Here is a 14414-nt window from a genome sequence, read left to right on the forward strand (position 1 = left end):
TTTTTTTTTTTTTTTTTTTATGTGAAGCTTGTTATACACATTTTTATTTTTCACATCACTAGCTTAGTTCGTTATATGATATGGAAAAACCATAGTAATCAAATACTTTTCAACAAGGCAGATTATTCAAAACTTAAATAGAGAAACAAAATTACAAATAAAGCAATCGATTGCCCTCTAATGTATCTAAAACGATTGTGAATAATAACACCACATTGCGTACATAAGAGAACAAATGATTTTTATTTTTTTGTGACAATGTCGTTAGAGAATAATGTTGAGACACGCATGCACCATAATTAATAGCTCGGGCTTGCAAATTGACGTCCCACAACAATTAATGATGGAAATATCCCACTTCTTTTGTGGATCATAAAATGAAACACGTCCAAATTAATAGTTTTCTCAATAGTAAAATGGGTAGGTCCCTCTCCACTCAAATTTCTATGTCGGATATCTATCATTAATATCTCTTCTTTATACGACTTGGGGGTTCACTTCATCAAGTCTTCATGAATGGACTCAACTATTAGGAATATCAATACATTAACCACTATTTAACTGCAAGACAAAATGCCTTGTTCAACATATTTTCTTAAATGAACAATAATATTCAATTCCTAGCCTACTGGACCGTAACGATCTAAATCTTGAAATTTAGAATTAGTATAAAAACAATAATGTTCCTTTTATTTCTTTCAAAAATTCGGATTAAATTAAAATTTTCTTAATTTTCTTTTAACTTTATAGTTACCTTTGCATTCTATTACATGTTCTAAAATTGATTGGTAACAAATGATTTTAGTTAGACAACTTTGATTTGTTAAATGGCAAAACTAAAACGGAGGATTCAAATGAATGTTATCTTGTATAAAAGGAGTTAAATTCAGCAACGCGCTACCCAATGATTAAGTTTAGTTGGACCATTTATCGGATACGTAATTTTATGAAATTTTTACAATATTTTCTAAACTCATTCAAGTACAACATAATACAATTTTAGAATTTTCTAAGATCATTTAAGCACTCTAATAGACACTCAAACATGTAAAAAAATTGTTCTTGGGTGCACTGAACAAAGCACACAAAAAATAGCACAACTTATTTGCACAAAAAATAGCACAACTTATTCTAGCAACCTTAAATTGACTTAATTCCAGGCTTTCAAACCTCACTAGTTTGTCCAAAAATTCAGAACATTTTGTCTGGAATGACGTGACAAAGTTCAGGCAGTAAGCTGGAAATTTTTGTCTATAAGTCTAATTTTTAATCTGAAAAATTTGTCAATATAAATATAAAAGATGTGAGCCATAAGTTCAAAAAGACTAATATCACATGATGCACCCCTTTTGATTATAAACATATATACAAAGTAATAGGAAAGAATTTAATATTTCACGTAAATGAACATCAACAAATTCATGATTTTGAAAAATCCCTTGGGATCGTAGAAACTGGTTATGGCCATGCATAAATTTCTTTATTCATAACTTCAAAAATTCTAACATACATCACCAGCATACATATATATACATAATAAACAAAAAGGGATAAATACTTAGCACTACATACCATGATTTTCTTGAAATATAAATGAACAAGATGTATAAAAGCCTTTCTCTTTCACACCCGTACTATTTCTTGAGACTTAACATCAAATATATTTTTGAGAGAAGAAAATAATGAATTCGGATTTGAGGAAAAGTATAATGAAAAAGTGACTTTCCTCTTTTTGAACCTCCATTTTTAGTGAGAAACTAAATGGGAGAGTTATATTATCGTTAACTTTGTTAAATCGAATCTTTAACTAGGAATTTAAAGAGTTATAAGCCCATAAAAAATAAGTGAAAATTATATAGAAACCTACTTCTAAAGATTCCATTTCATAAATCATATGCTAATTTTACTATTTCAAAAATCAAAATTTTTATAATTAATATAATATTATTAGATAAATATATTATTAAATTGAATTAAATTATAAACCAACCCTACCTCCCTCAACCCCTCCTCATTTCTCCTAAACCATTCCCTTTTTCTCATTTCTCACTCTAGCCTGAAAACAACCACCGGGCAGTAGTTGGAAACCAACCGTTGCTCCATCGGCCACTTGCCTGAAAACAATCATCCTTAGGCCATTAAATTGGTTAATTCGTGACCAATAAACAGTATGTGATCAACAAAAAAGATAAATTGTGATCAAGAAATTAGTTAATTTGTAATATGTAACCTAAAAAAAGTGACCGTGGCTTACAATTGATTAAGTTGTGATCGAAAAATTAATCGCAACCAATAAATCTAATAATTTGCAATGAATAAATGAGTTGTGACTAATAAAATTTTTTATTCTGTGACTGATGAATAATAGATGATCTATAAAATTTTGATTCGTGATCGAAAAATAATATGTAACTTATAACATTTTTTTATTTGTGATTGAGTTGTTACAGATGATTTGTTAATTTGTGACTAAATAATTAAATAACTGTGACCAAATTATATAGAATTGTGACATCAATATATTCAATTAGTAAACATCAATATATTCAATTAGTAAAATGTATGTTTAATAAATTAATTTATAAATAAAATTTTAAAATATTTGATTTTCGAAATTTTGTTTCTTAAATTTGAAATGTGCCATATTTAATCTCTTATTTATGAATTTTTCTCAAAAAAATAATTATTATAAAAAGTTTTATAAAAAATTTACAAAATGAAAAATAGATGAAAATGAATTATTCCATCCAATTAATTTGATATAATTATTCTTATCATGCAAACGATTATTGTCGCAACCCAATTATTCATTAAATTTTTGTAATCAAATTTATTTAAACTTAATGTCTTAAATTATTGGGCTCTTAAATAACTTATGACTTATACTTTCATATCTTTAAATGGGCAGAGCTTCTATAGCTCTTTTTTAAATGAGCTTCATTAACCAACATAAAAATATAAAATTCGGGACCTTTCATCGACCCTAATACTTCATCAAAATCTAAAGCTTATGTGTAAAGTCCTCTAAGTCTATCTTGTCCACAATCAATCACCGCCCGATTGTAGGTGGTGTGTTCAAAACTTTACTTAGACTAAAATTCTACTGAAAGAAAAAAATAAAAATAAAAATAACCTTAATTTAAAATTAATTTTAATTTTTTTTTTTTTTTTTTTTGGTAAAAAACCAGTTTTTTATGTGTAAAAAAAATAAAAAAAAATTCGTGTAATAGCCCAATTTGAAATTTTGTAGCCCAATCTTGGATCCAATCCTGGATCCGTCCCTGGTTGTACAATTAGAAGACTTCATACTCGACTCGCAGTAAGAATGTAATAATGTTGTGTTTTCAGAAATCGTGTCTACGTTTCAAAGCATAATCTGTCATTTAATTATCAAAATCTACAAAAACGTTATGAAAATATTTTAAACCTACAACTCTTATTCATATGGCCAATATTTTTTATTATTTGTTTCAAATGAAATGGACTTCCGAATCGTTTCAATTGAGCTTCAGATATTGAATGATTTTGGGCCCAGTTAGCCCCGAGCCTGTACCAGTTTGGTTCTGATTGTTTAGATTTGTTTTAAGAAAATTACTTAATATAAACGGAAATTGAAAATAGTAGATTTTATATTTTAATTGACATTTACCCATCATTCATTATAAGAACTGAAAATTACTATGAATTAAAAAAGTAACAACTCTCATACAATTAATGCAACTTGAACAATCTAAACCACTGTACTATTTTTGAAAAAGATTACCTGAAGTCAAAAAGATTCTTTTTTGGAGAATGACCAGTTAAAAAGTATGAAAAAAAATTATGAATTCATGTGAAAAATTATTTTATTAAAGGAACGTGTGATAAAAAATGGTTGGAATAGGATTTTTTTTTTTTTAAATGAGTGGTTGAAAATGAATGAAAAATTTTCGCTTTACGTTTTTTAAAAAAATGAGTGGTTGGAATAGTGTTTTTTTATTTTTTTTAAATAAATTTTAAATAAACAACTAGAAAACAAAAATTACTTTATTTTTTTATTCTTTATTTGGGAATTATTTTTACTTTTTTTAAAAAAATTTTGAAAATATAGCTACAATTTTTTCTTTATTTTTTTAAATTTTAAGTTTTGTTTATATAAAGATGAGTGTATATTTGTCATTTTATTGTTTTGAATTAAAAAAAATGGATGAAAATAAACGATTCTCGTAATGAAATATGAAATAAGGGTGAAAATGTCAAAAAAATGAAAGGTATAGACGTTTTGCACAATAATGATAAAATGTAGAGACGTTTTGTACTAATTATCCTTTTAATAATTTATTTGAACTCATTTGCAATTTTTAAAAAAGTTTGGAAGTATGATTGCAATTTATTCTTTAACTTTTCTTTTCTTTTCTTTTTTATTGTTTTATTTTAATATGAGGTATATTTCTTATTTTACACGAGAAATTTGATGAAAATAATGATTTTTGCAATAAAATGTTAAGGTAAAGGTAAAAGTGCCAAAAAGAAAGGTAGAGATATTTTGTACAATAACATTGAAAGGTAATGACGTTTTGTACTAATTTCCCTTTTTTGAAATTTGATTTTTTTATGCATTCAATATCTAAGTTTAAGTCATAGTTTTAATATTCCGTAATTGACTTATAGTTTTATCTTTACAAGTTAAATTATTAAGTAGAGTAGTTCAACCATTTATAAAATCACGATCATTTAGAGATGGCCACGGTTCGGTTCAGTCGAAACCATCACCGAACCACCAATTTTTTTATCATACCATAACCGCGAAAGTTGGTTCGGTTCGATTCGGTTCGTATTTCGGTTCGGGTCGTTAATAACTACGAAAATAAATTATTTTTAATTGATCCATCCGTTTAATTAAAAAGAAAAATGTATGAAAAAAGTCAATGAAAACAAAAACATGATACTAAGTCAATGTAGCAAATAACATCCCAAATGAAAATGCAAAAAAATCCCAATTCTCAAATACAAAATCCAAATTTAACAAACAATATTCAATAACGGGCGAAAGAGAACACTTCAACTGCAATATTTCCTGACTAAATAAGTAACCCATTCATTGCACACATGTACATCACACATTTTCTCCATTTGCTCTCTCCCATTTATTTCTCCATTCTTGTTCTTTTTCACCTTTTAGAATTTTTAACCTCAAATATCCATTTAGGATTAGGTTTTTGTAATTAAAGCATTCTATTTCTTGTTTATGTGTTGTTTAGGCCAAAAGCCATCAAAGAGGAGAGAAATTAAAGTCATTTATCTCTAAAATAGCCACCAATTGTAAAAAAAAATTGAAAATTCTGGATATACTTTGGCCAAATCTTGTGCGAAATTCACAACAAATTCAAATAGACAAATACAAATCATCAAAAGAGAAGATGAGAAACTCACCAGTGGCAGAAACCTGAAGGTCAAAGGAGAAGAAAATATTGCAAACGAGTGGAGGCGGACGAGACGACAGTCGGCACTCGACAAACCTGAAGGCAGAAGCCGAGATTCCAATTTTCCAATTAAACATTTGTACCTTTGTGTTAGACTATTAGGGTTCCGAGTTGGATAATGGGTACTTGGGTTTAAATTGAATTTGTTAACGAGCTAGAAATTTTGGGCCAAAAAAATTAAGTAATTAATGTAGAAAAAATCAAAAAATTATGGAAAGCCTAATTATTATTTAATTTATTATTTTTTCTAATGGTTAATCGGTTCGGTTCGGGGCGATGGCGTAAGTACCATAGCCGCCTCGCCCCGCCCCGAACTGGTTTATTAAAATCAAATATCACATCCGTCCCATTGCAACATCGATTCGATTTTTTTCGCTCCATTCGGTTCGGTTAACCGCGATTTTCAATTTTGACGGTTCGAATTGTCATCCCTATGAATGAATCTGATCAAATTGAAATTTTACACATCAAAGAGAAAATCAAGAACAACATCGTTTGTCTTTTACAAATTTAAAACAGAGAAAATCTAGAGCTACCTCGCCAATAAATATGAGGTAAGGGTATGAGCTACATCGTTTGCCATTCTTTAACTTTTCTTTTCTTTTTTATTGTTTTATTTAAATATGAGGTATATTTCTTATTTTACACGAGAAATTTGATGAAAATGATGATTTTCGCAATAAAATGTGAGGTAAGGGTAAAATTGTAAAAAATGAAAGGTAGAGACGTTTTGTACAATAACATTGAAATCTAATGACGTTTTGTACTAATTTCACTTTTTTGAAATTTGATTTTTTTATACATTCAATATCTGAGTTTAAGTCATGGTTTTGATATTCCGTGTTTGACTTATAGTTTTATCTTTACAAATTAAAATATGAAGTAGAGTAGTTCAATCATTTATAAAGTCACGATCATTCATGTATTTGATAAAATTGAAATTTTACTCATCAAAGAGAAAATCAAGAACAACTTCGCTTGTCTTTTACAAATTTAAAACAGAGAAAATCTAGAGCTACCTTGCCAATAAATTGACCATTTAATGTACTTTCGTTTGAGGAATAACAACTATTCAAAACGTGACATTCTAGTTTCGAAAATTCAAACATTTTTGGATTTCAACTTTTCAAGCTTTCACACTTCATGAACAGTAAGTCCACTAATTAAACAATTATTTCGATAGCTTTCGATATTTTCTTAAGAAAAATCTAAGAATTATTAGACTTGTAGTCATTGTTTCACTATAGAATAAAATTGAATAAACAAGTCCTTGCAATTATGTAGAAATAAGAAATAATTTTTTCACGACATTACTTTCAATCTATAAAGTATAAAATCTATACTTTAATAAGAGTACGTTTGATTATCAATATTTTTCATAAAAAATGTATTTTTCCACATAAATTCCTACTTTAATACTGTTTGATTGTTCTTTTTTCATGGAAAACATTTTCCTACTTTTGGGGTCACATGAACATATTTTTCTCAAAATCAATGAAAATATTTTTTTTTAGGGATAGTAGGATTTTTTTTTTTCCACGGAATTCATTCTCTCTTTTTCTCTCCCATCCATCCATCCACTATCTCTCATCTACCCCCAATAAAAAAATAGACAAATATAATATTTTCTAAATTGAAAATTAAATCAATCAAACAATTTTAGTTAACAATTTTCATGCAAATAAGTTCTAAACAATTGAATTATCTAAAATTTATTTTTTTCACGCAAATTCCATGTTTGCAATCAAATACACCCTTATTTTATTAATCAAGCATTAACGTCTCTAATTTAGCCTAACAATAGTTGTTGGTAATTTCAAATGGTGTGAACTCGAGGACTTGATTCTACTAATCTCCAGGAATCTATTCACATGAGCATGTCCATCTTCAAACTCATCTGCCATTTCTTATGGCGTTCATTTTATACACGTTTTAGAAATTGTAATTGTGAATTACGAAAGGCTTTCAGTCCCATCAAATGATACTTAATCAAATATCAAAACTTTTACTTGAAATTTAAAAATGATATTTAACTTTTTAAATGAAGAGCTAGCAATTTTAGGAAGACGAGAGAAAAATCTTTTTGATGTCCTTCTTCACCATATAATAAGAGGATTTACAATAACAAATGGAATTGCGTAATTCTCACATTGATGGCATACTAAAATAAATTTTTTCCAGTGAAAAATAATAATAATTATTTTTAGATATGTGATTGAAGGGTGAAGAAAAGTTACGAGTCTTATAAAATGAGTAGTTAAAAATAATTTTAAAAATCTTTCACAAACAAACCTTAAATACATAAGCGCTTTACTATTTAATCATGCTTTTGATGTTATCTTAACCATTCCAAAATACGTGCTCAATAAATTAATCCTGTAATATGACTTCTGAAAGTAGGGTTGCAAGTAAGAGTTAGTCATGCGTCGGCTTGGCTCATTTCATAATCGATTTGAGCTAATAAATTCTCATGAGAGCCGCTCGTCGACTCGCACGAATTAGCTTGCAAGTCGAGAGAGCTAGTTTGTAGTATTGATTCACAAGCCACTGTAGTCTGCATGATTGCCTTTTTAAAATTTTGGAACTTTTATTTTTCGGGTGTTGAATTCGAGTACGTAAATAGGATCATACTTTTAGAAATTTATCCCAAGCCCGAATAGAAAAGGAAAATTTTCACAACTTTAAATATCTTTTGAAAAATAATTTTTTCCTCATGATTTTATGTCTTCATTACATTACAAGGGTGATAATGTCAAAGTTCAATTTTTTTTTTTAAAATAATAATAATAATAATAATAATTTAGTGAACGACTAGCTAACTCTACTTGCCCATTGGCCGGAGTTTTGCAAATGAGACAATTTAACTTGTATAATGAATCGAACCTAGCCCATCGATCGATGAGCAGAGCATTTTCAACTCCGTCCACCCCTGAATGTAAACATGTTAAGTGATACGGACAATTGGCGCAGATTTCTTGACCAAGAGAATATGCTGAATTGAGGCTGGATGGATACACATTCAAATTAATATTAAATAAGGCCACTGCCATGCTTGAAAATTGAAAAATGTTAGGTGAGTTGCTTTCTATTTCTCTTCCTATACAAGAAAAACAAAACAAAATTGAAAGTCAATTGTCGACCCCATATATTACAACTTCTCGATGAAGACACCATTGCGTTCAACCAAAAGATAGAGAGAAATGACAAAGATGAGAACGCTTCAAGGCTGGCAGATCAAAGGTCGTAAGTTCGATTCCTGGAATGTTCTTGGAAGGCAGATATTCTCCTGGAAGGTAGGAGCTCTACTGAAAGATAAGGTGTAAAGATGGGAAACGACTTGCTTGGCACTTTGACAGACCAGTTGGGGGGCTCTTGAGCACTGATCAGTTTGGGGCACAACCTGCGGTTTAATTTGTCTGCAGTTTAATTTGTCTGTAACTTGAGGGGCCAAGGTGTAGACTCCAGAATTTAGTCACTGTAAGGTGGATACCTAGATATCCAAAAAAAAAAAAAAAAAAGATAAAGAGAAATGTGAGACAAATTTATATAGTTCAGTTTTTTCATAGGACAAATGCTAAAAACACACGACGTAACTCATTTTCTTCAATTAACTTACAGTCAGATAGTGGTGGTGCCAGTTCTTTTAAGTTTTAAATGCAAGTCATTTTACTTTTATTTAAAGGTTAAACCCTGTTTGATTTGGATTTGTGTGACACCTTTGGATAAGTAAATTTGATACTTAAACGTAAAAATACTTATTTTCATTAAATAAAATAAACTATTCAATTTAAAAATATTTCTTATAGAATTTTGCTAAGTGTACATAATAAATGTACATAAACGATGTCATAATATGATGTGAAGGGAAAATATTAGTTGAAAAAGTTGATTGTATATTAAACAGACAAATGATAGAGTGTCTCGTGGCATTATGAACATCTCTATATATATACTTATATATACCTGTAACACTACTCTTTCTTATAAGTAATTCTTTTAAACTCAGATAAACATCATATTATAGAAAAATCAACTAGTTGGTAGTTTGAAACTTTGAAAGAGTATTAAAGTGGCATGGGTGATGTTTCTAGAGAATAGTGCTATAAGTACATGAAATTTTCAATAGATTTTCAACAAATGTCTCTTTGTGATTGGTAGCTGCCAAAACAGTTTTTGATCGCTACCAATCACAGGGAGACATTTGTTCTCTGTTGAAAATCTAACAGATTTTCTGTACATGTTGCTTTATACATCTCAGTCGTCAAAAATTATTTTGACAACTGCTAATCACAGAGACATTTGTACCTATTGGAAATCTGTTAAAAATTTCCAGTAGGTGCAGCTTTATACGTCTCTGTATGACTTTCTATGGACCATCCAATCCATTCCTCTATTCTTCTATAAAATATCCCTCAACGATTTCCTCACAAGGAATTTGTAAATCTCCATATTCCAGAGGAGTTATGGTCTTCTTGTCTATAGAAGAAGATGAAAAAACCAATGGAAGTTGCTAAAATTCCTAACCACGATCCCGTTCATTCTCGCGTTTTTCTGTTTGGTTTCTATTGCTGGGATTGGGAATTCCTCACTGCTCTATTGCTCTTTAGTTCTTCCTTTTAATTTTTACCAGTTTTTTTTTTTTTTTTTTTTTTTTTGTGAATAGTTTTGGGGTGTTGAGTAGTTATGTCGCAGAGAAGTGTTCCGGCTCCTTTTTTGACGAAGACGTATCATTTGGTGGACGATCGGAGCAGCGATGATGTGATTTCTTGGAATGAAAGTGGTACAACGTTCGTGGTCTGGAAAACTGCTGAATTTGCTAAGGATTTGTTGCCTAATTACTTTAAACACAACAATTTCTCCAGCTTTGTTCGCCAGCTTAATACTTATGTACGTTTCTTTTTCCCTTAATCAATCTTCGTGTTTATATGTTTTGTATGCATGTTTAGTTAACTCATTTTTTTGCTGATATCTCTGAATTTCAATTCAGTTCATGCTTATATTGATCCAACTATATATTAATAATCAGTTTTAGAAATTGTGTTCGATAATAATTAATGAATCTTCCTAATGTTAAGTTTGTTTGAAAGGAAACTTGACAAAATGAAATTTGTCAATATACTAATCTTATGTTAGGTTTGAAACATTGAACCATTTGTTGAAAAGCTGGACGAAATAAATAACGTGCAATATAATTACTTATTAATCTTATCACTTCTACCAAAGGAAATTAAGGGCAAGTTTTGATGTAGATTTTTTATAATAAATTTTAAATTTATTGAAATAATATGTTGTTAAAAATGAATTTGGAAGAAAAATGGAATGTGAATCCAATAAGTCCACTTTTGTAGGAGTGATTTTGAGAATTGATTTTTTCACCGTCAGGAGAAAAGTGGGGTCCATCTGTGAGAGAAGAAGTCAAATATGACGGTCAGAATAGTGAAATAACAGTAAAAAAAAATCAATTTTTTGAGTGAAAAAATCGCTTCCAAACAGGCCCCTAATAAGGTAGCCGGACCCGACAAGTAGTTAACAAGCTAAAAAACAAAGGGCAACTTGAGAGTTGTAATAAGTTATCTTAGACAAATTCACTTAAATTCACCAATAATGTTGGTTTTCAATCTTGTTTGGTAAAAGATACCATTTCTTTCATGGTAAAATAAGGGTTAAAAGTAGAGATATAATGACGGGTCCGTTTGATAAAAAATTAATAAAAGTTTAGTAAATTTGGATAAAAGTTGATAAAACGTATTGTTGAATAATTGATAGAAATTGTGAAATTTATGAAACATGCGGTTAAAATTGAAGTTTGATCATTTTTTCAAGTGATGAATTTTTAATAATTTAAGTTTGATTAGTTGAAAAGTGTTAACAAAGTTTTATCAAGTAAGCACCAAAAATCATGGAAAGAACCCTATAAATTTCGAAACATGCTATATAAACAGGCTTGGAGACAGATTTAAAACTGGGGGAGGTACGTGTGTACTCGGGATTGGAAAGTTTGAAAAAAATAAAAATAAATAACATCCTATCATTAATTTACACACCGGATTATTTCCTACAATTCCATTTTTTGAGCCTGTTCAAAAGGAATTATTCATCAATTTCGTAGACTTTTGTCTTCATTTTTCAATAATTGAATAGTAGAAACTTCCAAGATTGAACTTCGTTTTCACACCTACCTAGTGAGGTTTAAAGGACATTGATAGGACCCTTCACCGCGTGATTAAGGAAAAATATTTTGGGTTAGGCCGAATAGTTACTTTTCTTTATTTATGATATATTTGAGATATTGATTCAGACCCTTATACGAAATGTGTGAAAAAAATGATTTGACCGAATACGAATAATTTATAAACATAGTGAAAGATAGGGTAGACGTGCCATATGTTTTGGTCAATATTTGTTGCTGCCAAACTTGGGGTTTTCGAATATCTATTAGATTGGGTTATGAGAATTGATTTTTTAATCGTTAAAAAAAAGTGAGTCTCATCTGTGAGTAAAGAAGTAAAAAATGACAGCTAAAAATAAAATAATAATCAAAAAATTGATTTTTTGGACAAAAAATTGCTAAGAAACAGGGCTAAATTAAATTCATTTTTTAAGAGACAGAAACTCTTCCAAATTGGTTTTATTAGGTAAAATGAGAGAGAGAGAGAGAGATTAATGGGTGGGCCATGGGCTTGAAAATATGGAATTCGGTCTGTGTTTGTCTGCATCTGTGTTTATGACCTATATATATTAGTGGTGAGTTGTGGCCGAAAATAGCGTTCAAACTTCCATTATTTTTTGTTTGATTCAACGGCTGGAAAGTATATTTGATTATTTTCTCATCCAGACTTTTCTAAACTTGACGTGGCAGTTGGGAATTTATGGTGGAAAGGTACAAATATAGGTGGTAGTGGTCAATTTCATGTGCATTTAGTCCTACCATTGGTAATTTAAATGTTTCTTTGTGGTAGGTTTAGTCCATTATTTGGTCCCATCAGCACGACTGAACTTTTTGTATGGTCATTTATGCGAATAAAGTTCAGACAATACACTGATATGCTCAAACATTGTGGCATATCTGAATTAGATCTTCTTTTCTATAGTTATATGTGGTATGTAGCTTAGTCCAACAATATAAATATTATCAAAAAGAAAAAGAAGTTAAAAATAAATACTTAATTGAAATATTAAGCTAATTAAAGTTGTGCAATAATGAGTTAGGAATTGGGTTGCTGTTGCTTACACAAATTTTCAGGGTAGGGTAAGTAATGAGTTTGTTCCAAGAAATTATGAGTCAAAATGGTAACAAATACCCTGTGTTGTTTATTAGGGCTTTCGAAAGATCGTTCCAGACAAATGGGAATTCGCCAATGAAAACTTCAAGCGTGATCAGAAGGAACTCCTGATTGAAATTCGTCGACGAAAAACGGTACCTTCACAAAATCCAGCAGGGGAAAAGAATGTGGCAGCCGATAGCCGAGCCTTGCCAGAGAACTCTGGGGATGACCTTGGCTCAAGTTCGACCTCATCTCCCGACTCAAAAAATCCAGGGTCATTAGAAACACAAACATCAGCACAACTTGCAGACCTATCAGATGAAAACGAAAAATTGAAGAAAAACAATCATATGCTATCTTCGGAGCTGGCTCAAACCAAGAAACAATGCGACGAACTCATTGCCTTCTTGACTCAATGTGTGAAGGTGGCGCCAGAGCAAATCAACCGGATCATGAACGGTAGTGCCCCTATTATTGACGAAGCTGGTCCATGCAGCAGGGGCATGAGTGATGGGAATACTGATATTGACGATGACGAAAATGTAGAGTGTTTGAAATTGTTTGGAGTGATGGTGAAGAAGAAGAGGGGTCGTGATGAGAATCCTGATTTCTCTGAGGTACATAAAAAAGAGATGAAAAGAACTGTTGAGGTTGATGCGCCTTGGATGAAGATTTCAGCGTCTTCCGGGGAGAATAGCAAGGTTTATAATTGACCATCTATTGTGTACCAAGCTTTCGTGAATAGTAAAGAAAACAATAATACTCATATGGCACACTATGCAGTCTCAAAAGGAAATTGAAGATACGTAGAGAAACTTTTGAAACCGTAAAGTTGGGTTGTTGTAAGGTCATCACTCATCAGAATGGAGTTAGGATTGGTAATTTAGTGCAGCTTAGCCGGCTTATTTGAGTGGGAAAATCAAAAGCAAATTGGTTTCCCAACTTATTTCATATTTATACGTTGTGTATGATCTTGCACTCTTGTAAACCAAAAGCTTAGGGTTTTGCAATTTGCAATTAAACTATGAAATGTTAAATAATAAAAGAGCTCATAAATAATTGTAATGATTTTCCTTTATATATATATATATATATATGCCTTGCCGGTGTCCTTATTGTGAGTGCCATTAATTTATGATTTATTCTTTAAGGCTGTTAAATTGAAATTTAGATGGATTTTGGTGTTCTACATTCAATCGAGAGATGAACATGCATGTTTGAATTTGGAATTTGAATAAAACACAACATCACTTGAACAAAAAGAAAGCCATCATTTATAATTTATTGATCGTTAGCAAGTTTGTGCCTAAAAATCTGTGCATAACTTTAATTTGAAATTCAGGTTGTAGTTGTAATCCCTCGCGAACTAGGGATCAAATAATTAAGAATAGACCACAATTAGTTTGAGCTTTCCACATTTTTTGGACAAGAAGTATATGCCCAAATTATAAGTATGTTTGGATCAACTTATTGCTAGCTTATTTTGATCTAAGATGTTTAATAAATACGTAGCCATCAACATAAATTACCTTTAATAATTTCTCACATTGTTGCACACAAATTATATTAGAGATATTTATCAATATTTTTCTCATGGTGTTGCACACAAATTAGAGTTATACTCCATATACAGAATATTTTTCACAGATTCTTTATAGGTATACAGTTGCCAATTTTTCATTGGCAG

At 30.2% G+C, this 14414-nt stretch overlaps 1 protein-coding gene across 1 annotated transcript; it reads left to right on the top strand.

Annotated features, from left to right (window-relative positions):
* Positions 1 to 10082: 10082 nt before the first annotated feature.
* LOC111367859 (heat shock factor protein HSF24-like) lies at positions 10083 to 13795 on the top strand. The gene is made up of 2 exons (XM_022988937.1): positions 10083 to 10349; positions 12781 to 13795. The coding sequence occupies exons 1-2, from the start codon at positions 10146 to 10148 to the stop codon at positions 13438 to 13440; spliced, it is 864 nt and encodes a 287-aa protein (XP_022844705.1). The 5' UTR covers positions 10083 to 10145; the 3' UTR covers positions 13441 to 13795.
* Positions 13796 to 14414: the final 619 nt, after the last annotated feature.

The sequence above is a fragment of the Olea europaea genome, chromosome 18 (assembly GCF_002742605.1).
Source record: "Olea europaea var. sylvestris chromosome 18, O_europaea_v1, whole genome shotgun sequence".
In the NCBI taxonomy this organism is placed as follows: domain Eukaryota; kingdom Viridiplantae; phylum Streptophyta; class Magnoliopsida; order Lamiales; family Oleaceae; genus Olea; species Olea europaea.